This window comes from Callionymus lyra, chromosome 13 (genome assembly GCF_982586985.1).
Source record: "Callionymus lyra chromosome 13, fCalLyr1.hap1.1, whole genome shotgun sequence".
Taxonomy (NCBI): domain Eukaryota; kingdom Metazoa; phylum Chordata; class Actinopteri; order Syngnathiformes; family Callionymidae; genus Callionymus; species Callionymus lyra.
In genome coordinates this window covers 9,437,475-9,463,801 of record NC_141830.1, presented here as the reverse complement: position 1 = coordinate 9,463,801, position 26,327 = coordinate 9,437,475, and the positions used below count along the sequence as shown (strand labels likewise).

The following is a 26,327-nucleotide window of genomic DNA, read 5'->3' as shown; positions in this document are numbered from 1 at the left end:
GGGGAACCATACCTTAAATTAAATAAGATAAAATCTGAAATACAATGTTTTTTCTCTACAATATTCTTCTTTACAGTAACAAGTGTAAAAAAAAAAAGCTTTTTTTACATTTTTTATTATTATACAGATTCATACTAGAGGTTCAAAGTACGGGAGATAACAAGGTACCCCCACACCTGAGGAACCATAACTCCACACGGGGCAGCACCCCTGTCACAAGAGGTTGCTCGTGAAGGAGCTTCCAATCACTTCCCAGATCTGTTCCCATTGACAGCTTCCATTAACATTCTTGCCCAACCTGGCAGGAGAGTTAATGAAGGTTAAGTGGGGTGAAAAAAAAAAAAAAAGAAAAAGGAACGGGGCTGGAATCAGTGGGGAACTTTATGAGCGAGGTGAACATTGTTGAGAAGGGTGGAGGGTGTAAAGGGGGAAGAAGACCAGCGCTGGGGTCTGGACATGGTCTGAGCAACACTGACAACTCTAAATCACAGACAAATAACAAAGCTAAAGGGTGTGGGTTTGTGCTCACTTCGATCACGAAAACATCAAGATGAAAGCGTAAAAGCTGAGTTGAGGTAAGTTAAATTGATAATGCCAACATATTTAACTCATTATTCAATCCCAAGGACGTAAGAAGAACACCTTAGATGGTGAAAACAAAAACCTTATTTAACCTAGAAGAAAAAAAAACCCACGATGCCAAACCACGCTCCACGTTAGATCAGGCACCGCGGAGTTCTTCACATGACCTAAACCTGAAAAAAGTCCAAACGCTCTGTAATTGGTACTATTGAAAAGCCTCTCGGTGTGTGTCAGTGACGTGTGTGAATATAAGCCAAGTTTATAGGATAATTGTACGTTAGAGTGGGCCGTGTCACATTCCACACATCTCTCCCCCCGCCTTGCTTCGCTTCCTTGGGCTGATTCTTTTAATTAATCTCATTTTGATTTGGTGAGACCTGTGAGAAAACCTCTCTCACCGCCGCCACCGTCCGCGGGCCAAACCACAGTTTCGAAAAATACCAGCTACATGTGAAGGGGGTCCAAAGAAAATCTAACCTTAAAGAACATTTGCAGGACAAAAAAAAAAGGACCTGCCAGTAATTAAACTGTTGCTGGAAGATGTTAAATGCAGGCGCTTGTTTACGGATATATATACGGATATATCGCTTAGATCTGGGTAATGGTACAGCCTGAGAAAGTGTGTGAAAGAAGAGGTGGAGTGTGGGAGGAATGGGAGACGAGACAAGAGGAGGGCAAAAAGGGAGATGGAGGGGTTACGCTGTGGCAGCTCAGCTGTGAAGAATCTAATTGGCTCCCATGCCCACCACGTATTTTTCCCCGACGGGTACTCGAGCATGCAGTCGCATATTAGTTCGGCTACCGGCACGTCACTCCGGCGGTTCTTCTTCTCCGCCGAGACCGAGAGACCGGGTCGGTATCCTCTCAACTCCTGTCAGGGTGTGTGACATGAATCAGTAACCAGCTTCTAATAACTTGGTGGTTTTTTGATCTTGCTTGGAACACAAATAACGAAAAGATGAAAGACAGAAGCTCCCCCCCCCCCCGAGAGGAGAGGCTGACAATGATAAACTCTTGAGGTGTGATGAACCAACAAATTAATATTTGACTTTGTCACTAAAAAACGCTGTCTCGTGGTCTCTGTATCTATGAACATTCGGGGGTTAAAAGGGATCAGAAAACAAATGCTTGGCTTTGTGTGAGAGACTTTTTTTTGGCAAATTGAAACCCCTAGAAAAAGTTCCAGGGAGGCGAAGTGTGTTGATTGTGTCGTGTGATCTAGCTGCGCAGAATGTTCTGACCTTTGATCCAGCGACAACAGTCAATTGGATGAGGTTAACTAAATTGACCTCTTCCCGCTCTGCTACTTAACCCAAAAGCTGGACAAAGTGAACAAGGATTACCATAGTCCAAATTAGCCAACACTGCACTGAAGAGAGACAAATACCTCTTATCTCCCCCCCCCCCACCCGCTCCTTCCTAGAACCTGCTCATGCTGGAATGATGTGAGAATACAGAAATCAGGGGTGGGGTACGTTTTGTTGGACGGGTGTCAGGGGTTCTTTACGGACTACCTCACCGACGCATATTATAGTAAATTACACCTTTGTGGGGAATTGAATCAGGGAGCCATGGGAGTTGAATTACACCCAGTAGCTGACAAGCGAGATCCACGCTCTCCAGCTGTTGAGGAGCCAAGGGCATGTATCTCCTCCACCCACAACAGGAAAAAAACCAGACATGCAAGAAACACCACTGCAGTGTTATAACACGTCATTGTCTAAAATCTGTTAGACTTAAATCTCTTCCAAATGTGGTGTTGTTTTTTAAGGATGGCCCCAGGGCTGTACCGGGAACAGTGGTGGTTTGGCAATTAATCTCAAAACCAAAATTTTAAAATAATATGTTTTGCTGTACAAAACGGTATCGTTTTTTTGTATCGCTGGATATCCATGTCTTTAAAAGCATTCTTCACGATCCTACAAAGAAGATTCACTCACCCAAACATGAAACTCCCTGAGCCCCTGGTTCAGGGGCGGGCAATTATAATTCTTCAAGGGCCACATTAAATTCTGTGAATGTTGTTAGGGGCCTTCAAGCAAAAAGAAAGAGGAAAAAATCCCCCCCTAAAAAAGGACATTCGTCTAAATAAGCTGTAATTTTATTCTTGTATATATGAGGGGTTTTTTGAGGGATTAATATATACTGTAAAAATTGCACAGAAGAAAGGAGGGAACAAGTATATATATGTGTGAAAATGTAAATGAAAATTGTTAATGCATTAGAACCATTTATACATGATCAAACTTTGACATTATGAGGGCCGCATAAATACAGTCAAAGGGTTGCATGTGCCCAGTTCTGCACTACTTTTATGTGTAGAATTGTGTATTGTGTGGATGGACAGACAGACAGACGGACGGACAGATAGTTAAGGCAAATTAAAGTCCTTCATTACTTTAAGAACCCTAGAACTGAGACTCTAAAAGTGTAGTCCTGAACCTATGAGGCACTAAGATAAAGAGCCAATACAAAAACAAATTCACACGCAGAAACTCAAGAGCCACCTCTGCAGCTGAGGATAAGTTCATCTCATTCAGCCGTCCACGAAAAGGGCAAGGTCTGGGATGAGATGGACCGCAGTGTCGAGGCCAGAAGGGCTAGAGCTAGTGCTTGACATCTCTGACTCATCAGACCAAAGCACACATTTCCACTGGTCTAACGTCCATTTCTTGTGTTTCTTGGCCCCCAAATAAAATCTCATTCGATTGTGGCTTTTCCTCCGTGGTGGTTTCTTAGCAGCTATTAGACCACAAAGACTAAATTCACACAGGCTCAGCATGAAGAGTGGATGGAGAGATGTGTACGCTGCTAATACTCTGTGTATCTGGACTTTAATCTGTGGTTAACTTAGCGATTTCTAAAGCTTTAAGTCAACCGCCCTTTATTGGAAGCGGGGACTTGACCTGTTCTAATGACCACTCTTTCATTTCAAAGCTGTGCATTTCATCAATGGTCCTTTGAGGGTTAACGATCAGTTGAAGGATTGTTTTTATCGTGTGCCCCCTTCAGACGCCTGTCTGCCAACGCACTGGCAAACTGTTATTAATAAGAATTCTAAAGACCATTATTTAACATTAGTGAAACACAGCAGGCTGAAATATTACATTTGTATGTCCATTTCTTTTTTAAATCTTGTAGTTTTGAATGCATTAAAAACCTCCAAAAGTCTGATGTCATTGCTTTAATTTAGGCTTTCCCCAAAGAGAAGGCCATCGTTTTGAAATAAAAACAAAAGGTTCATTAATTAAAAATAAAATTAACTTTTTAATGATTAATAAATGTCATTGAAATGTTGTTGAGCAGAACAAAACAATGAATACAAGTTGTCAATGAAGTAAGTAAGTAAGTAATTTGTATTTATATCACGCTTTTCCAGACCAGGGTCACAAAGCGCTAGAATCAAAATAATACTCAATAAAATATATAATTTAAAGGTCAAGATAACACCGAGTCATACACAGGAGTTCCAGAAAAATCAAGGAAAGTATACAATGTTTTCATCTCACTTAATAAGTTAAAAAAAATTGGTTAATATCCCCCTAAAAATATTTGTCTATCATCTTGGATAACGCTGCTGTGGTCGGTCCCGTGTTAACAGCTTTTTGATCAGTAACTGATTGAAAGGGAGATAATCACCCTAAAGCAGATCCAGACAAAGTCACGCTCCAACTGATGCCAGACTTTAGCTTTAGTATCAACCTTTTATCCCTCTCTAACGTTGTCACCAATCTCCAGCCCTCGCCTCACACTTCAGCCAGGTCTTAAGCACTGTGAGAGTGGCCTAAGTAGCCCAACACTTCACAGATGAACAGCTCCAGTAATGGGCTGTGATTGACCTCAATATCCCACTGAGTGGGGTCCCCGGGTCTAATCTCTTCTTTCTTGCATCGGGACAGAGATAACGTGAAGGTCTCGCATGAAGATGATTACAAACAGCGGCGATGATGAATGATTTAGATATTCTATGAAGAATCCTACCTTGTCTAGATTTTTTTTTTTTTTGTGGATTATTTCAAGTGTCCCGATTCATCCTCACTTCGTGGCGTTGTAAACGAGGCCCTTATCTTTTGTTCTGGGTCCGTTTATTAGCCGGAGCGGGCTCAAGTCAGCAGCTTAAAGTCATCTTTCCGCAGCCCTGAGACAAAGCCAGACTGTTGATTTAACACTCAATAGAGTGAGGGAACACATGCACAAGAGTGGAAAAGAGCATGATAGATGGACATATGAAAGTACTAAGAGCCTTTGAAAGAATGTAATGAAGGAGGCTATCAAGGGAATTCCCAAAATTCACACCTCATCTAAGACGCAACCCATTGAATGGATAATGTTTCAGGAGCGAGGGTGTGCGTGCAGCTTGTTTCAATGCATGCGTGCTTCAAAGTGCATGTGCACTTTCACCGGTGTCGTCGATGAAATGGTCAGATCAAAGTCAGGTGCTGCCTTTTTTCCACAGCCGCTGTCATTACAGCCGGGGGGCTCCCCAGGATTTGAACCTTCAACTCGGTTGTGGAAGACTCATTTATCCTGGTTTACGAGATACATTTCGTCGGTGGCAACATGTAGAGCTCGGCAACGAAATGTTTCAAATTAACTGGAATTCTTTAATGACCAGAGATGTATCAGGGAATTCAACCATAGCTTGTATGTTAATCGACAATTTAAATGGCATATTTAGTCTAGTTTTATTCATCTTTGGCTTGTGTTTCATAACCCTTAAGAAAATGTACCTATCACTAAATTGAGTCATCCTTCAGGATATCACTTCCTCCGCTAAATAATCAGGATTTCCTTGAGCTTCTAGCTGTTAAAGTCCGACTGTATTTGGATTACTGGGCTTCAATCGGCAAATCTGAGGTTTGTCATTTCTCTGATGGCTGGATTAGCATTAGTAGGTGTTTGGGGTATTAGTGATGACACGGCTACACAATAAGATGAGGAAATTCAATATTAAAAGTTGAATGAATTACTCATTAATTGATTAAATAAAAAACTAAAATGATCATGAAGAGCCATATTACAAGATATTATACAGTATATAAAATATATCGAATGTATGTTCTTTTTTTTTTAGATGAGAGAGATATGTGTTCCTTTAAATATTCATTAAGACTTAAGACCCCACTTTTATACAAGACGAAATGTGATGACAACAAATAAACAACATTATCGAATAGGTCATTAGTTTAACATTAGGAACAAGCAAATGTTAAAAAATAAATGAAGACAATTTAAAGAAGATACTGGCCTCAGTAAAAAAAAAAAAAAGGTTTCTAGGAAGGTTAAAAAAAAATGCAATAAATGTCCATATAAAGCTCAGGATTACCCACATATTCAACTCCTATAATAAACCCAAAATATTTTAAATGGGCATATGAGACACATTTTCATTGTGAACATATGATTTACCCTTTATTTCTTCTTCTGTCATTCAAAGTGATCAGAACTACAAGATATTGATCGTGGGATTACGGTGAGAGATTATCAGCAACACAAGGATATTAAACATGCACTTAAATCAACCCAGATGCTTCTATAACTTCTATAACCTTATCTTGGCCATACATTACTAAGCATCAAATATTTGCTTGAGAAAAATCACAAGATACCATTAAATCAAAGTAAAGTAAACAGTATAAAAAAAGCTCCAACTGTGCTCATAAAATCAAAACATATTCGCTCTGTGAATGTCCATCTATTCCCACAGTTACCTTTGGTTTGGTTAAAATGATGAAAACGACGGCGCTTGATGGGGAACATCTTTAACTTTCACTCTGCTCTCGGTTTGCTTGATTAAATGTAGCATTTTGAGATCCCAGAGTTCTGAGAAAAGCATAAATCATTGTCTCGCAGCTGCTGGCGTGCCTGGGGAAAACACATGCTAACCCTCACTCACTCTTGCTCCCTTTCGTCTTCTGCCTGATCATAAAGCACACCCGATCCAGCGGACCCTCCTCCTCTGGCCTTAGTCTCTGTGGCCAGTGTAGGAAAGAGGGGGCGGCGGCGGTGGAAGGGGGGGGAACACCTGCGGGCTGCCGCTCGCCCTTTAGTTCAACAAAAACCACAGCTCCTCACACGCCCTCTGGCCTTCTCCTCCTTCACATGGGTCTTGTCCAAGTCCCCCTTATTCCTTCCCATCAATCAACAGTGACAGTCTAGAGTGGAGGAGAAACATTTTGGACCAGAACACACCACTGGCCACAGATCAAGTTGTCTCATGAGTATCTCATATGAATGACATCCAACCAAAATTCCTAACCGTAAATGAATGTTTACACAGCAGTTTAAAAATAATCCCATTTATTTTAGCTTTAGCAGGGGAGGTGGGGGAGGTGGGGGGGGGTGATCCAAATTCATCAATATTCAGAATTATGTATGACAATATTAGACATTTAGAAATGTAACAAATGAACATTTATGTCACCTCAGTGATCCTATTCTTGGATTAGAAACAAACAATAAAATTATTGTATTTACAGAAACAAAACCGAGACTGATATGTGACCGAAAAAAACAAAACTAAAACTGCATAACCGTAAGTATTTTTCTTCCACACTGGCCTTCAATGTGCCTTGAACACACATTACAAAGAGCACTACAATAAGTAAGTAAGTAAGTAAGTAAGTAAGTAAGTAATATTTATTTATATAGCGCTTTTCTAGACCAGGGTCACAAAGCGCTTAAACAATCAAAACAATACTCAAAAAAGTATATACTTTAAAGATCAAGATAATACTGAGAACAACACAGGAGTTAAGTAGAGCATTAGTTCAAGATAAGGGCCACACTTATCTCAACTTTGATATGGGTTTAGAGGACACACGGAGCACAGTTTCTAGTTTGTTTTTTAATCTTGACAAATGAGAATATTGTGGCTCGTCCTTGATAAAGCAGCAAGTGAAGAAAGGTTTGTGGTCAATATGATGAACGGATTAAAAGGAAACAGGAATTATTTTGGAGAAATACCGCTTTCAGTCTGGACAGGACGCCAGTTTTTCAATTCAATTTGATTTAAAGTCAAGACACTTTACAGTTTTAAGTAGGACTATAATGGAGAAAATGAAGAAAAACAGATCAGTGGGATACACAGATGGATGGAGAATAGAGTGAGGGAGGGAGGATAAAGTCAGAGAAAAGAGGAGAGTACAGCGAGAAAAGAGGAGGACACAATAATACTCTCTGTGTTATTGTGTTTTATCTTGTTTCATTCTTTTATTCTGTACTGACACCCGCAATAAAAATCCTATGTTGTGTTTACAATACTGGCAATAAAAAGTTTCTGAATCTGATATAAACTTTTTTAACTGTCATGGATTGATGTACTGGAGAGAAAATGATAGAGGAAAAGACTAGAGTTTAATGAGTTAAATGTAGAATTATTTTATGATTTATAATATACATTAAAAAACATGGACAATCAAAACTATACCATTTTTTCATGACAAATAAAATGTTTTGTCATGTAAAGAAAAAAATGAACGGGGGAAAAAAAAACGCGTTGGTTGGAGAAATTTTAGCATGATGATGAAAAAATATTGTATAAAATTAGATAAACAGTCAAGATTCAGTGAAAAGACTGCTGTAATTTGGGTCTGCATCAGAGAAAAAACAACAGACAAGAGAAGAAGGATACGAGGTAAAAGAGGTTTAAGACAATTATAGTGAAAGGAGGAAACAATCAAAAACTTTTGTGGCTTTAAAAAATCTACTTCATAAAACATAACCATCTCTAACTTCATATGTAAACGATTTCTGAAAACCTGCAACTGCAAGCTCATGTCGTTCACTCGCGAGCACGTATTTGTGTGTGCACGTGCACGTGCGCATGTCTCAAAGAAAGAAATCAGACTTTAAAGACAGTGTTTCAAGAGAAAGAAGGAAGAAAAGAAGCCACAGTGGCAGCGAGGAGAAGGATTGCAGGCCACCACTGCTACACATCTGCTGAAGATATATACAGTGCTTCTGGTAATCAATCCTCCGCCTCCCTTTCACCGTCATCCTCTCGCTCTTACGGTGTCTTCTGGTTTCTGTTCAGATCACGTTTTTATATTCAAAAAGTATATAGAGTAACAGGTTTATGAGCCAAAGCTTCGGTGCAATAAAATGGCTTTCAAACACGACCATCGTCCACGGGAAAATGAAAATCGCGAAACTTCATGTTACGGAGGTTTGATCGCTATTGCAAATGTGTAGAAATTCAGTGTTTATTTTTGTTTTGACTTGATTTTTTTGTTTTAAAAATCACGAACATCTTGCCTCAGGTGTCCAAATTTCTTTTAAAGATGATCAAATTCTATGACGTAAAAACGTAGAAAACATGAAAAGCTACATCGTCTCAGTCAGATGTTATATAAAAAGTAAGTCATTTTTAATTGTATAGCGCTTTTCCAGACCAGGGTCACAAAGCGCTTAAACAATCAAAACAATATTCAATAAAGTATATATTTTAAAGATCAAGATAAGTAAAGATTCTTTTTAACCAGTTCAAGTTGAGATTTATTTACGGACAGACAGGAAGCACTGTTTAGGAATTAGCTTCGACACTTTGTGATGTTTTAGTTTGACTTATGTCATGAAAAAGCTTGTGTTTCATAATTTAATCTTAATCTAATCTTGAATATCGCAGTCTTTTGAGACGGTAAACTGCGACTGACCGCCCAGTACACACTTTAAAAATGTCTGGTCTCACTGGAAAGCAGGATTTTTACTAGATAACCATCTAAAATTCGGTGGAGAAATGTTCTTTACCTGAATTCCGGCAGTCTCCCAGCTGTGGCACCTGGACAGAAAACGCCATGAGGTCCGGAGCGAGAAGGGATTCTGGTTTCCGGCTCTCGTTCAGCCACCGGCTCATGTGCAGCTCTTTGGTGTCGGACGGGCCTTGGATGAGAGGAACCAGCTTCTCCTTGACACCCTCGCTTGAACCTGACAGACAAGGATATGAGCTTCAAACGAATTTACGAGAGAAAGCAACTGTTTACATGGACAAGCAGTAAAAAAAATAATCTGTGACAGATTACATTCCTCCCACATATTATGGGTTCAGATCAAGAGCTGTCTAACCTCACCTTAGAAGCCTACATAAAAGATGAGGCGAGATGTTAGTCTAGACAATAACAGGAAACGAATATATCCCTAGTATTCCAGATTTACCTTCGTGTACTACCCTATAATTTCCCTCCCCGAATAACAACAAAACATTTAATGCCATCGTTTACGGCGGTGATAAACAGAAAAAGTTATGGAAAATATTTGACATAATAATGAAAAAAAGGTGGGATACAGAGCGAAAAATGCATGTTTAAAAGAAGACCTGTTGGCCTGAGTCTCCCCCCTTCTACCCAGGCAGTAAAGTTTTAACAGGGCACAGCTGCACACACCTGGGGTCCTGGCACACACTTTTACAGCTCCCACGGTTCCTGCGGCGCATTTCACCGTAGCACGGCTGCAGTACTTCAGCTCCAGGTTTTGGATCGAGCCCTCAAGAGTTGGTGACGGGCCTGGAGATTTCACACCTAATTAAAAAAAAAGGGGGGATGGAGGGATGTGGGGGGAGAAAAAAGGGGAGAAAATGAAGTGCAGTCTGACAGGTTTAACCGCCACTGCTGTGGCTTCATTAAACACTTGACTGGCCTTGAATTGATCTTGACCCAATACTTAACCAAAATGTATTATGAAACTTCCACGGTAGTTCTGAGGGAAGTTTAAAAAACGGATGTGGCTGTTTTATATTTTGGAGCCTCACCTCAGTATCTATTAAAAATATTTTAGAATTAATCAATGTATACTTTTCACTGTCTGAAGTCAACGACGTTGCCCGGAGATTATTGTAAAATACCAATATTTGTAAAATACAAAAAACGTTGGGAGGACTCGCCCGTCGAATGAAACCAAGAAAAGTCACGCTACTGTAGCACTAATATTAAAGTGATAAATCACCCACAATTCTAAATCACCCTCGACTAAGGGTATTATTTTCAGCATACAAGTTCCTTTTTAGAGTTATAGGAGAAATTGTATGTTCATTTTAAAGTAGGGACTGGAGCTCAGTTGTCCTCGTCTTCGTCCAAAAAGAAAAACCTCACATACATCTTGTATTGCATTCTCTACATTAGAAATTGCTCGAAAAAAACTTAAAACAAGTCTATATTTTTAACCTTGTCTTAAGTTGAAATTGAAAGAATGACAAGCAGTACATACAGGACGTAGTCCAGCTAGATGTACACACTAGACTGTTCTAGATGAGCAGTATGGAGGTATTTGGATGTTTATAAGTTTGTCTTTTGTGACAAAGATACAAAAAAAATGACCACCAAGCATCAGTCGCTACATTAAAATGTACTGGATTTTTGTCTAGAACTATTAAAAATGAACAGATTAGACTGAAAACAATCCCAACCCTTAGTCGACATAAGGGTGAGTATAAAATAAGATTTTTTTTATATTTCGTTTAATTATGACTTTAAGGGAATAGTTAGGACTTTCTGGTCTTTGTGGACATACAAGGCCAAAAAGTAAAAATTAGTAAAAAAAATAAATAGACTATTGTAACAGTTTATTTTCATGTCTGAACAAGAAGGATCTGTCTCGCCTGCAGTTGATACAAAACTCTGCAGCCAGAATTCTGACTCGCTCTAGTAGAAGAACTTACATTTCTCCGAACCTTAAAACTCTGCATTGGCTGCCAGTTTCATTCAGGAAAATAAATGCCAGAAATATCAGAATACATTTTAAAATTCTGGTTCTTATTTTCAGATCTATTCATGGTCAGACCTCCTTACATCACTGATCTGATCCAGCCTTAGGTCTGTGGATTAGAATCTGCATATGGTTCCTCGCACACGGTTCAGGACCAGAGGAGAGACATCCTTGTTGCTCCTAAGCTTTGGAACGATCTTCCTCTCCCTCTGTGTTTGATGATCTAATGACTCCTTCAAGAAACATCTTAAGACATTTTTATTCATGCAGGCTTTTCCCTGATTTTCTGGGACTCCTGTGTTTGTCTTATGTATCTTGGCCTTTTAAAGTATATATTTTAACTGTGTATTGTTTTTGATTGTTAAAGCGCTTCGTGACCCTGGTCTAGAAAGGCGCTTAGCTACTTACTTTGTAGGACCCTAGTAGCACCAGTAAGAGAACCAAGGTGAGCCAGGTACCCTTTATAGATATACATTATAAAATAACTATTTTAAAAGCTATAATATCCAAAAGATTTTGCAACAGATTTATACATCCTCAAGAAATTCGTTTTTGCTTTGTTAAAGAGTCCATTTTATTTCCCCTTGATGCAGTTATTGGAGAACTACAAGTATCTATATTCCAACTCTTAATACTTCCAACACACAAACATCTTGCTCTGGATGGCAGCAGGTCCAAATATTGCTTCATAATAAGATCAGTGTCTTTTTCGTGAAACACTAAACCCTTGTTAACCATAAAACACATTTTGTTAGAGAGGTTGTCGAGCAACGCGAGTAGTACAGTCTCGAGATGAACTCACTCCGCTACACTACACTACAGTAAATCCACAGTTGAGTGAAGTAGGTAACTTGGACCGTAACTATGAGTAATAGGCCAATATAAAGGATATATATTTCCTAGACAATATCCAATATAGTCAGTCCAGCTTAGTGTCAACTACCACTCGGGCCAACAACACAATTACATCACACTGTTCTCAAGTACTCCTCACTCAAAGATTATGTATCTTAATCTCTCCAACAGTGGAATATAGTTTCATCTGCCATCTTTCCAAACGGAGAGCGATCTCGCTGTGGCCGAGGAAAGAGGATTACATATTCATCATTATGATGTGTCAATGTTATTTCTATGGCGAGAATGGAGTTTGACCTCGTAACGAAGGCGAGCGGGATTGCGAGATGGCTTAAAGATATTACAGTTTGGGGAGTAACGTGCCAAACCGCCTGTTGAGGGGAGAAAGGGATTCATTTATCACATGCAACATTCTTCCAGTGAAGCTAGAACTGTCCAAAATAATCACCTTCAATTCTGACATCACATCTTCTGATAGGGCTTCTTAAAATAAATCCCGCTTCGTTTAATAAAAGGCGCTCGAGAGAAGAAACTTTCTGAAGAAACTGCATTATAAATAGCCCGAGAGGATACGAAAAAAAAAGGTAATTTGGGGATAATTTTAGGTTCAGCTTCTGAATGAACACAAAGCGGAGTGAGGTGAAAGAACAGGATGTTGATTACAAGAGCAGTAAGTGAAGCAATTTAAAGCAGGAGGAAATTGCTGAAAATATTTAACTACAGATTTCCTTTCTCGGCCTCATTCAGACAAATTAGGGGAAAAACCTCTCCTGCTGTCTGCGAGTGACTTGGGGTAACCAGGTGGAAGGCACTAAATGCCCACCTTAACCTAATGGCTCTGTATCATTGCAAGCTTTGTGCTCAAGGTGAAGTTGTAGTTAGATTATTATTTCGTTTTTAGGAATGTCGGCAAGATGTCAGGCTTGATTATAAATTTACGATGAAACTGAATGAACTGCACAAAAATACACAAAACATTAAGCAACAAAATATAGGGTTTTGGATCAAAGCATGAAGAAAAACAGCTCAAGATGACACTCGAGTTAAAGGGTAGATAATGTTTATAAATCTTGGACCTTTATTGTATCATCAGTGTGTTTCTTTTTGTACAAAACTCTCTTTTCATTTAAATATTTACATTAGAAAAATGTACACGGAAAACACTTTTCTGGAGATGAAATCTTGTTCACCATAACCACTCCCACTCTGCTGTAGTTTGGTCATGCATCGAGGTTTGTCACCACACGTCAGCAATTATTGGAAGTCTCCACCTCGAAGGGACTCGTTGTATAAACAAAGCCGGGTCGTGATTACAGCTGGGTGGAGGAGGAGTGAAGCCATTCCTACGTCATAATGGACTGCGCTCTCGTAACCTCTCGTTCGCCGAGATTTCAGAAGGGGGAGAACTTTATAAAGTATTAAGTTCAAAACATGGTCAGGATGAGGGACTTACTGTATCTTGGAGAAGAAGTGAGTGAGTCAGGAAAGTTTCACTGTATGTTTCGAATTGACATATATATATTTTTAATTACAAGCATTAAGACAATATTTAAAAGCACAGTGCTACCATTTTGCCGACACAATCAAGTTGAATTATTTAATTATTTTAATAATTTATTTGCCGATTGTCTTCATTTAGAAAGAACAAATCTTGCAAATGAATAACTGTTAGAACAGCAATTTGATGATTCAGCATTTATCAAGGGTCGGGATATAGAACGTGGAACAGAAAGAAAGTTATATTTAGAGCGAGCGACAATGGAAAACTTAAGTTTGAGTATGGAATGAACCGCTGAAGGAGGGATTATTTTAGTGACTTTTCCCTTTTCCTAGTCTTTAAGCTCTCTTCCTAAACACATGAATTGTAAAAAAAAAAACTGGATTCCAGTCTGGAACACGAGGGCGGCGTTTGCGTCTCAGATGCCTCTTTGATAAATGGAAAAAAAGGGGATATTACTACAACACACAACACTTGCCCATGTGGATGTCCAAGAGGCCACGGTGCACCTGCTGGGGTGGTAGTTGGTGTGTGTGTGGGGGGTTCCTAACAATGTTTTGGCCAGCTGTTAGGACTATAAAAAAAAAGAGGAATGCAGGAAGAGAAACACACACAGGTTGGTAGCTTGCCCACATGAACTTTGTTATTTAGTTTGGCTTGAGTGTGTCATACATTAGTGTGTGTATTACAACCAGACGTGCGAGTGGTCTCCATGAGAAGTTAAATGGATGTGTGTGGTGCTGTTATTTGTCAAATGAGGGCAGGTGCGAGGAGTTCATAAACACACAGCTTGGGGCCAGAGGCTACGGCACTCCATCAAACACTGCGAGGGCAACAGCGGGCAGCTGGATTTGACATCCTGAACATGGAGTGTGGAAACATGAAGAGAGAGAAAAGCAGAATAAGGGAAAGGAGGAGGTAGTAAAGGGGTGTAACAGGAGAGATGTGTGAGAGCAGTCGTAGGTGGACGGAGAAGTTTTTATACACTAGGTAGCCACTGTGTCAGTCTGTGAGTGAAGCACCGTGACGTGTCATAAGATGTCTTGTTTTGGGAGTTTTTAATAGTTATTTTTAGTTTTATCAAAGTTCAAGTCGAAGAAAAGAATATGTATCCGCTACTATACTGTTTGGGTTGCAGTTTTATCTTTCCCTTTAAAGTATATACTTTGTTGAATATTGTTTTGATTGTTTAGGCGCTTTGTGACCCTGGTCTGGAACAGCGCTATACAAATAAAAATGAATTACTTACTTAAAATAAACTATGTGTGTGTGTAAGAAAAATGGGAAGAAATAATAACTGTTTGCTCATTTTTATTTAGATACATTGTAAGACAGTTCTTGTTCAATTTGGATCATAATAAAAAATGTAATTCAAAAGTTAAAGGAAAATGTTGCATCATTATACAATCATTCTTATTAGTATTAATATTAAAGTTCATAATGGAATCGGCAATAAAAAGACATAAAACATTACAGTATTATAATGTACTTATATTATAGTATACCATCCTGAATTTGTGGTTTTAATTACAATTTTTGGCATTGTTTGTTTTTTTAAAGTGGTACATTTAATTTGTTAAGTTATCCATTTCTTTGTTTTTTAAATTTAAAAAAATGAGAAAAACTAAGTAGGAAATAATTATCATGTTCAAATAAATTTAATCTTCCATTTAATTTTTTATTAGTTTTGTACTGGACTCACTTTGCGCCTTTTTATTTATACACTTTGTTCAACTGGTAGCATAATATAAAACAATTATTTAAAAGTTGAATGTAAAAATGTCATCATTATACAATATTAATTATTATTAAAGTTTATGAATGGAATTTCCAATATAAAAGAGACTAAACTTAAGCATTATACTTTACATCACTTCAGAAAAAGAAGTATTTATAGTTAATTATTTTATATTATACTATCTTGAATTTGTTATTTTAATATTTTTGTTATAAAATTGATACATTTAAATGTATGTATCTAATTGTTTATTTAAAAAAACACACAATAACTAATAAAAAAAAATAGACGGGAAATAAATACTATGTTTATAGAATTCTGAAATTTGATCTGAATTTCTTTGTGATTATTAAAGTGATTCATTTAAAATGTTTATGCAAGATAAACATAAAAAAAATAATGCATCACTCAATGTCACTTTTTTATTTACATATGTTGTGAGATTAGTATCCTATTATTCCTGATAAATTGGTAGCATAATAACAATGTAATTAAAAGGCTAATATGAAAAGTAACATCATTATATAATATTAAAAATTGTTTTGTGACACAGTGCATCAGACTAGCTGTACAAAAAAGGTCAAACAATTAGGAAAAAGCTAAACTTCCCTGAAAGTAAGGAAGTTTGGCAAAGTGCCGACAGGAGCAATGACTTCTACGAAAAAAAAAGAGGTAGAGGTAAAAAAGAACCGGGTAGACTGTGAGCAGCCAGCTGAACCATTAAGTACTGATGCAGAAACAATAACTGTCTCCAATGTCAGGAGGGGCTGAAGTAGGAGCAGTAAGTAGGAGCAGGAGGTCTGCTGGCTCCGGTCCAGACCCTGACACACAGCTCCAATGTAACCTGGACATTAAGTCCCTTTTTCTGCGATATCACTTCCAGAATTCCTAAAGATAAGGTGAGACTACATCAATAAAAACGGGAACATTTATCATCATTGCACTTGTGACACACTTTTAAGTAATTAAATAGTGAAATAAGTTATTAACTGCAAATATTTGAATCAATCATTCATTTATAAACAAAGGGATTCAGCATCAAACCCATCCTACTAGGATAATGTGGTTGAAAATGCACAAACGATCATGACAAGACGAACCAAATTGCTATTGTAACACAGGGATTCAATAAAGAATGAAAGATAAAGATACGCGTTTAACTGTATACAAAGAGAATCCACGTCATTAAGTGTTAAAGAAAAACCCCCCGCATGGAGAGAACAAGTGGTTTAACTTGGCATTCGCGCACATAAAACCGTAAGCAGTCACGTGAGCAAGTGGTACTTGTTGCAATAAATGGGGATCTACAGGCAGTGATGGGGCCTAAGTGTTGGTGGTTGCAGCGGCTGGGGGTCCAATTTTCATGATTTCCATTCCCTCCAGGTGTTGCCCTGTTTTTCTGTCTCACCCTCTGAAGAAGTGACACATGTTTTCGGCTCGTTTCGTGGCCGCGATTCTCTCTCAGCCACCGAATTACCACAATTAAGGAGTCTTCACGAGGAAGCAATTTGAGCAACACTAATGGGCCTCGGCAGTGGGCTTTGAAAGTGAAAGGGGGTGTTGGAGAAGATACCGGGGCGAGCTAAAAATATAAAGTTTGGGTTGTGATGAGGAGAAACATAACAAGCTGAAGAAAAGGTTGTCCTTGGAGAAAACTGTACTTCCGCTGGAATCGCGTTGTAAAAAGCTCCGAATGACAGGACTTGCATTCCGATCCCACATATTCGAAAAAGCCCGTTTCTGAACCGTCGAAGAAGCCGCAGCCAAGAAGAGATGCCGCTGTGGTTCCACTATAAAAGATGCTTGAAACTGCAAACCACAGTTAATGACACCAAACCACTCCCTTTGTCACCAGAAACGTCCTTTGGATTGTGATCTTTCCCAGGCTCCCTGTTTCGACATCCCCAGCCCTTGAACATGAATACCTCAGTCAGCAGAAGGGAAGATAGTGTGCTTTTTCTTTATTAGTGTCTAGATGGAACTGTATTTGAACTCGGTATATCATTGGGATGATTGGAAATCAAACTGCAGACATACTCGCTTTTATTCTATTCTATCTGATGGATGGGTCTAGCATGTGTCTTTGATGACCACAATGTGGTACGGCTGAGAAATTAGCAAGAACCTCACGATGCAATGCCTTTCACAAATATGTGCGTCATGAGATTATTCAAAGTTGAAAGGGCAAAGTAAGTACCAGATTTTCTGTATTATAAGGCACACTTAAAAGCCTTTAATTTTCTCAAAAAACGACCTTATAATCCCAAGCGCCTTATATATGAACATGACCTGGTGGGTGACTTTTTTACAAACACTTTCATGACTCTGCGCCGACACAGCGTGGGCGGGATTACGTCATTGCGTCATCTCGGGGTGGGATTAACGACGCACGTCACATCATGGCGGACATCTATGGAGTGATATTACCGCCACCGGTTTGAGCGAGTGTGTCTTGGTTTTTGTACACTCAAAATCACTCTTCTGCGCGCTCAACCAGTCATACACGTGCGTTCAACATGTCATACACAGGCGCTCTAGCTGTCATACATGCGCTCAACTTCTCTGCTGCTCGCTCAACAATTTTCTGCTCACAACACTAGTCTCATGCGCTGCTGCTTGAAGCCTTTTGAGCATCATTTGAACATCGTTACCATGGAAGTGAACGGAGTTGTCAGAACGCTTAATAAAGTTTGACTTTATCGGACTGTTTTGTTATCATTCCCTTTAGCACAGCTTTATCTAGTGGATGCATAACACAACCCCAGTCAAACGTTTGACTGTATGTTTTCCGGTGCGCCCCATTTATGAAAACAGTTCTAAAATAGGCCATTCATTGAAGGTGCGCCTTATAATCTGGTGCGCCTAATAGTGCGGAAAATACGGTATTTGCTTGAAATCAAATTTTCCCTTCAATTCTTCTAAAACAGAAGAGAGAAAAGAAGAATGTCCAACACCATTCTCCATGTAGTGCTGAGTAGATGATATATATTTAGATAAAGTTAGGTAATGTATTACTCGGTTTCCACGTAATATGTAGGGATCAAATGTGCTTTCCAACATGTCCAATAATTGAAAATTGAGCTTTCGCTCCAAAAAAAAAAGATTTGAAGGAAAATCCTTGGCATTATCTTACGGATTTCATCCAAACATCGTTCGCCAAGGACTTGAAGACGATTTGAGCTCTTGCAAAATATGGGCGGGAGTGAACATTCTTTATGTGCCTTTATACATTCCTTCATAAGAAACTTCATAAAAATATGTTCGGGCGACACGTAACAATTTGTAAGACGAATGGCTTTGACAAAGTTTGCGATGCCATTTAATTAAGGAGTACAATTCAACCACTAAAACATGCGTCGACTTTCCCCAAAATATACAATGATCTGGGTGCGATTACGCACAATAAAATAGAAAACTTCTGTTCTAAATCGATGTTACTGGAATCTATTATTAGCGTGAGTGACAGAAAAAGAGCAGAAATCTCTGGGAGGACAAAAGCAAAAAAGAAAAAGTCTGAGGTCGGTGTCTGGTTTGACTTAAAACATAATCAAAATACGCACAGAGGAAAAGCAAGAGCGTCTGTGGCTCATTGAAGTTTACTTTGACAAGTCGAGTTTCAAGTTTGGTTTTAGAGTTATTTATCCGTTCTCTGATGCTGACAACTTGCGTTAAATGTCAGATATAGGTCGTGTTAGGATGGGATAAGACTCCTGCTCTCTACTTTTCTTCCTGCCCTCATGTCACTCCGTGAGGGAGACAAGTAGACAAGCCGAGATTTTCTTACAAACCAACATGTTCACCTCTTCAAAGAGGAACGACGACTCGGCGCTGTGGGGCTCGCTTGACTGAAACAGACGTTTGCGACCAACCACAAGCCGAGAATGGTTTTTAAGGTTTGCCTCTTGTTTTAGCTTCAATCACAGAGCAATGTAAAGGGCATATCGATATAAAAAAAAACTATATGGGACCCGTATATATTAGGGTTCCCTAAACATTTTTGATGGATAGACAGATGAAAAAGAGAAAACCAACAAAGCGAGTCAGTAGAACCAGCTCAAAAAATAAGTCTGGTAACTCTTGTCAAACTTGCATTTAGAATAGAATAGAATAGAAAATGTTTATTCATCCCCAGAGGGGAAACACACTTTTACAACAGCACAGTTGAAAAAAATAAAGTGCAAGGAAAAAATAAATAATAAAAGAGATAATAAAAAAAATAATAATAAAACGATCTTAAAGATATACAAATTATTTACAATATTAGAAATTTAACACTATTAACAAAATAAAATAAAATAAAATAAAATAAAATAAAATAAAATAAAATAAAATAAAATAAAATAAAATAAAATAAAATAAAATAAAATAAAAATAAAACACACGAGAAGAAAAACACACTATGGATTAGCATTAGGATATTTGAAGTAGAGAGTTAAATATCCTGACACCAGTTGGGATGAAGGACCTTTTATAATGCTCCGTCCTATTTATTTATCTATAAATGTTTAGCATAAAAACATATCGTAATTGTGTATTATCTTCATATACAATACATTTATGCTTCCTGACAGGGTTGTGTAGAATTTTCTGTCCACTGTAAAAGTCAAGGGAAAAATTTGGACCACAATAAGCTGCATTTATCATCAACAATCCCTTGTAATTTGTCATGCAAGGGGAAAGGATCAGTAAGGCTAATAATAGTGGAGACATATACAGAGTAAATAAGGTCGGACATATGTTGGCCAATGGAGTCAAAGCTATCACATAAATTAAATTGACCAAAGTCGAAAAAAGCTTCCTCTAACAGATCCCTGGAGGGAATAAAATCCTTATACAAGTACTTTTCTATTTAAAGATAGATATACAATCAATAAATGTCATATTTTGAATGGGTTTAATAAAAGATGGTGAGTCGGTTTAACAATAACTTATGACAAACGTACCGACTTAAGAGTCGAGGCATAGCTACCAACTAAAATGCATAACAGTGTTTCCCTTTAAAGGACGTTCACAAGTGTACCGGGTAACCACGGAGATGGGGAAATGGGGGGCTTTTTTCTAACTGAAAAGTCAAAGGGCTATTGCCAACATTGATTGGGCGTCAGCGTCACAAGGGGATTTGCGTCAGACCCATACTCTTTCAGGCAGTATGATCACAGGGATGTGAATTGCTGGCCATGACAGGGGCAGCCTTTTTCAAGCAGTGCAAAAATGCGTAAGAACTGTTGTCGGCATGGTATTTTACAAATGACATTCGCCTCCGACCAGCAGAGCATGTCACAGTGAGGTAATAAACTCGAAACACTTATAAAGTCTGGAGTGAGCGCTCTATTTCTACAACCTATGAATGATGGGTAGTAGTAATGTATATTGGTAACACTAAAGAACTTAACTAGTCAATAGATAATTTGTAAACTGCTTTTTAGACTTAATTAGAGTTAATTGTTTGTTAGCAGCTTGTAAACGATTTGTTGCTGTGCCTTATAAATAGTTTACAGTAATATTAGGAGGTTAAAAGGACTGTTTTTTAATGATATATAACTATACTTTATTAATCAGTAAAAGATAATGAACAAGTCATTAATAAATTACTCACTGATGACTTTTTAAGTGTCAGTTTATATATGTTATTGACTCATTTATAACCTATTAACTAAGAGTTTACTAATGCTTTGTTAATTATGTACGAGGTACAGTAAAAACCGCTAAACAAATACTTAATAACTAATAAATGAAGTTAACTAATGATCTATTAAGTAGTTATAATAGATAGTTATTCTTAAGTTTTACGAGAAAAGGTGGTTTTAACAGATATTTTTATTTTTTTTACACAGCAAAGACACTACTTTCCCAGGAATCAAACAGGCACAAGACACACTTCAATCCCACACAATGGCCGGACTTCACAAGTGTGTGGGGAGGTCACTGTGGTCAGTCGGTCACCTAAACTGAGGTTAGAAGTGGTCAGAAGCCACGCTAGGCAGGAATTACATGACTATTGCGGCTACTACTGCAAACCACAAATGTATCCCAAAAGCATAAACATAAGGGAAAAGTAACATGGTTTGGCAACTTTCAATCAATGTAAAAAGAATTTAGGAAAAACAAGAATTGAAAGCTGTAGAGTTTCTACATGAAGTCTGACAAATTGTGGTAGCGTACACATAAAAATTAAAACACTATGACTTCAAGACATCCCCAATAGCTTGCACTGTAGTACCTGTTCAACAAATTTCAAAAATAGTTTTTCACACACACAAGAATTTCAGGATGACACGGCATTGCTCTGAATGTTCCTTGAAGCTGTCGTTCTCGTTCAAGCTTCAAGTTCTCGCAGCTGCGTTCCAGCCACTTGCAATGATACAGTAAGTCTCTGGCAGTTGATTTAACCTGGAGCCTCCATCATTTTGGAAAACTTTAAACATCCTTTCAATACCTTGAGATTAAAATTGAAGTCTTAATGAGTTTTCCCCTCCTGCTTGGAAGTTTTTCTTTTGTAAGGGGAATAAAACCTCAAAGCCTTGCCAGCGAACGACACTGACCATCTGTGTTATCGGCTCTGATATGGAACACCTTATGCAACTTAAAAAACCTTCACTTCAAAAGACTAGTGGACGGAATTCCATGTCTATGTTTAAATGTTGAGTATCTGGATAATCACTTAAAAGTTGTTTGTTTGTTTGAATATTTTTTTTAATGATCTTGCCTTAATAATGGTAAAAATCAACAATAGGTTTGTGAGAAAAAAATATTTAATTAAGATTATATTCCTCCTCCATCCGTCTAAAACCGGTGAACATTACTCCATCCCCAGAGCCAACAGAGACCTAGACATCCTCGGTTGCATCATAGGAATGATTGCGGAGTTTTTTCCCCACTAAACATATACTTACACAACACATCACCTCTTCCCCTTCACTTTATGCCTGCTAACCCGCCGCCACCCCCACTCCTTCCCAAACCTGCCAGCATATAAACCAGATGTGAAAACGCTTCTCTGTGTTGCTATTCAAACACAAGTCACCAGAGAAAGTCAGAGTTAAGGGGGGAGAGGAATATTTGACTTCACTCCACGGGAGACCGAGTTCTGCAAAAAAAAAAAAAAAAGTCTGGCGGCTACACGCCGGTGCAAAAGGTAGCTTGGCTCGTTTTGGCCGAGGGGGAATGTTGACGGCATGGCAAACAACATGATCCTAATGAGTTGGAAAAACTCCGGTCCTCCTGAGGGATGGCCAGATGCTACCGTCAAAAGAAAAATGCTACCGTTTCATTAAATTCAGAGCGAGCCATCTCTTCTTCCCAGGACTGATATTTACCGCTCCAAATTAAAAGGAAAGTACGTGACAGGAATTGTTGAACGTTGTAATTTCACGGACTGTTAAGCGAGATGTGCGAGTATATATAAATGTATATGACTGCAGTTAGCCAGAAATATTCCGGAATCAAAATATGAAGCCAAGAACAATAAAGGGGCGAATAATTAATTCCCCATTTTTAACAGTATTGAAGCTTTACCTTGGGCCTTGAACACCTCGTTGATCAGGCTCTCGCTGAAAGTCATCGACGCTCCGTTGAAAACAGTCCAACTCTGGTAGATGGCTTGGAGCACCAGGGTCTGGGCCCTCGTCGCCTGGAGAGTGAAGTGCGGGAGCTCGAAAATGCACTCGGTGGTCAGCACCGAAGATCTTTGACTCCTGCGAACAAACAAGAAAAATATACACAGAAGCATGAGAGACTGATTGTTGTCGGTACCATCGGGCAACAGGTTTTTAAAACTTCCACTCGTACATCATAGTCGGATGAAACCATAAAAACAGCGTGTTGATACTTCGAGAGGTCAAATAGGTATGACTACATTCCAATAGCGGATTCAGAAGGAGCCTCAGCGAGAGCCAAGCTTTCCTAGCGACTTGGCAGGTTGATGTGGTTTTGCCTCTTTGCCACAAAAACTTCTCTAACTCTCTGTCAAGCTGTGATGATGATTTATGTGAAAAGATGTTCAACCCAGAAACCTGACTCTGAAAAAGATCTTCAGGCATTAAACATATAATTTGTTTCTAGAAGTGCAGAGTTGTCTGTGTGTGTGTGTGTATACATAGGCATGTATATGTCCATGTGTGTGTGTGTGTGTATCTGACAAGTTGATGAGTAGCGTGTTCAGGGAGATGAGGTCACAGTACAGTTGGATGGAGCCCTCCAAGCATCCGTCCATCAGAACCTCACTGGACCGTGGTCTCATTTATCACGTCCCAAAACAAGCGCACGTACACACAAAAGACAAAACCCCTCGCTCTACATTCCTACGTTGGAAAACATCAAGATGCCACTCCAGATGTCAGCTGGCGATTTTCACCTTTTTTTTCTTTTTTTTTTTTTTGTGGGATACCTCAATGTTTCACTGGCACATGGAGGGAAAACAAGCAGACTTCTCATGCCACAAAGGCATGTGTGTGTGTGTGTGTGATGCCATGTCTGACCAGCCGACCATCTGCAACAGCGGAGAGGGAAAATCCCTCCACTGGAAAAACACACAGGGTCCACGCAGACAACAAAACAAGCCTATTTGGTTCCATTCTCTGGGCTGGATTTTTTTTTTTTGGCATTGGCAAAGTCCCACGAGTCGCTTTACATCATCTTTTTCGGTGGGTGTGTTTGGACTATATATATTTAACATAAGCAACGAAAAAAAAGGCCGTGCCCATCAGAGCCGAGGCGTAAACGAAACGATGACGAAAGTCTTGTCGGTAACAAGCATCGCCGTTTTATTCACACGTTCATTTTGGTTCGATCCCAGACAGTGAGGAATATGTCCCGCCATTCAGCGGGTTCTGCAATCGTTTAACTCCTCTGCTTCCCTCCCTCTCCTTCCCTCTGTCTCTTTATCTTTCCCTTTCTTCTGCTCCTGGGTGGTTCGCCAGGGTGACATGAGCAGTTAGTTGCACACAGGCGAACTGAGAGTTCTTAACAGCCTGCTGTCTGGAGTGAATGGAGGGGTAGTGAGGCGGGGGGGGGGACTATGAGACATAAAGCTCGGGTTTGATAAAAGAACATGTAAGAGTGAGGAGAAAAAAAAAAAAAAACTTCAATCATGACAGGGTCAGCAAGTTTACCTAGACAGCAACATGTGGCGAAATCTTCGGAACATGTGGCACGTTCTGGCAGCATCCCCGGAGCATGCAGTGCCACTCGTTTCTATTATTTAGATCACTACTGTTGCGGGCCATAGAACAACACATCAATCATGGGGTTCCCATGCGTTTTATGTGCGCGGATGCCCATGTGTGTGCGTGTAGGAGTGAAACACTGCCGCACAAGCGAATGAAAGTGAAGGGCACCAAAGCAACAACAGCGTTTTTTTTTCCCACATGCCGAGCAAATGTGCCTCTGTATCCACTTCAATGGAGAGATTGGCAAGCGATTAAAGTTTGTTGGCTTATTTCGCCGTTTATGGCGTAAAAAAAAAAAAGAAAAGCCAAGCTGTCATGTGCACGTGGTCGTCTGAAGCTTTAATTATGCACCTGCTTTTATTATATTATGCTCAATTGTTTGCTAACATTAACTTGGATGTTTGGGTTAAATGAGAAGCAGAGACTCTCATTAGGGTGTTCTGGGAATGTTGGCAGCCGAGGACAGCCAGACACTTACCAGGGTCCATTAGGGTAGCTGGCACACTAGTTGTTTCTCAGTGGAATGTGGTAAACAGATTTTTTTTTTTTAGCAGAAAAACTTTTGCACTTTTACCTCACCTTTTTTAATACAGGCTTATTCCAGGATGGCCCGCGTGCCCAGATCTGGCCATTCGAACAGTTTTGGAGCGGCCCATTCAACTATAAATAATAAATATGTTCTTAAAAATCAAACACTTTTCGAAGGCATCATTTTAGGATGAACCAATGAGGTCCAGTTTAGATCATAACATATCGTAACATGGCCCTCCCGGAGCGATGTGAAGTTGACAAATACAAGCCTTTAAGATCAGGATGTCTGTGCCATCAACAAGAAGCTATTTTTAATACAAAATTACAAAATTATTTATAACATTGTGCATCTATTTTTGACCTGTCTGTGCAACATTCAACGGGAAATCTGGCCCTCAGGAAATTTTAGTTTTATATCCTCGTTTTTTATTTATGTATTTACTATGTATAATACAAAGAAAATTAAACGGATTCAGCTAAAGTAAAAACTAAAACAATAATCGTCCCAATGGGAAATTTTACAGTATTACAGAAAAAAACAATATATACACATATATCTATTCACATAGACTCACGTACATATACTGGTCTTAGTGAACAAATGAATAGCAATTCAATTAATTAACAGCGCAATCTGTTTCAAATGTAAATTATGATTCCTTAATTTAAACAAAAAGTGTTTTTCTAGATTTAACTCCAATTAACCATTGAAATACAGCCTACTTTTTCGGCGATTTTAAAAAGTGTAGAAGATCCTTAAGCCACAGTGTATGTGTTCGATTATTTAGTAAAATAAGTCTTTGGGCAAAAGCAAAAACAGCTTTATGTGAGAAGCAGAGACTGAGTTTTAACAGCTTGACCCAAAAAATAGTTGTGAGCGGGTTTGAAGGGACATTTATACCCGTGGCATGGACTCGCAATAGCCTTGTTTCAGAGAGTGAAATTCATGCTAACACCACTAAAATTCAATAAAACCTGTTTAGCCTATGAATAATCAATCTTAAATATTCTACTTCATTGTTTCCAGAGTAGAAAACAAAAAAAAAAGTTTACAACAAAAAGCTGTTTTGCTATCTTTACTATCCGCAATCTGTCTCAAATCGTCAATGTTATGGAGGAAGAATCTTTACTTCACTGCCAGGTCAGACTGAGACGACCTTTAATCACTAACCCATTAATTCCCACTCAACCACAGTTGAAAGCAACAATAGGGGAGATGTTATATACCCGACTAGTTAACAATCCTTCTCAAAACATT

General features: G+C 38.8%; 1 protein-coding gene across 2 annotated transcripts in view; it reads right to left on the bottom strand.

The window, feature by feature from the left end:
- vps13b (vacuolar protein sorting 13 homolog B) overlaps nt 1-26,327 on the bottom strand; it is a 304,204-nt gene that overhangs the window by 226,083 nt on the left and 51,794 nt on the right. For both annotated transcript variants that reach the window (XM_087805873.1, XM_087805872.1), the window contains exons 17-19: nt 22,887-23,065; nt 9,963-10,097; nt 9,331-9,507 (exon numbers count right to left, since the gene is read on the bottom strand). In XM_087805873.1, the coding sequence (XP_087661999.1) occupies nt 9,331-9,507; nt 9,963-10,097; nt 22,887-23,065 (491 nt within the window). The remainder of the gene's footprint in view (nt 1-9,330; nt 9,508-9,962; nt 10,098-22,886; nt 23,066-26,327) is intronic.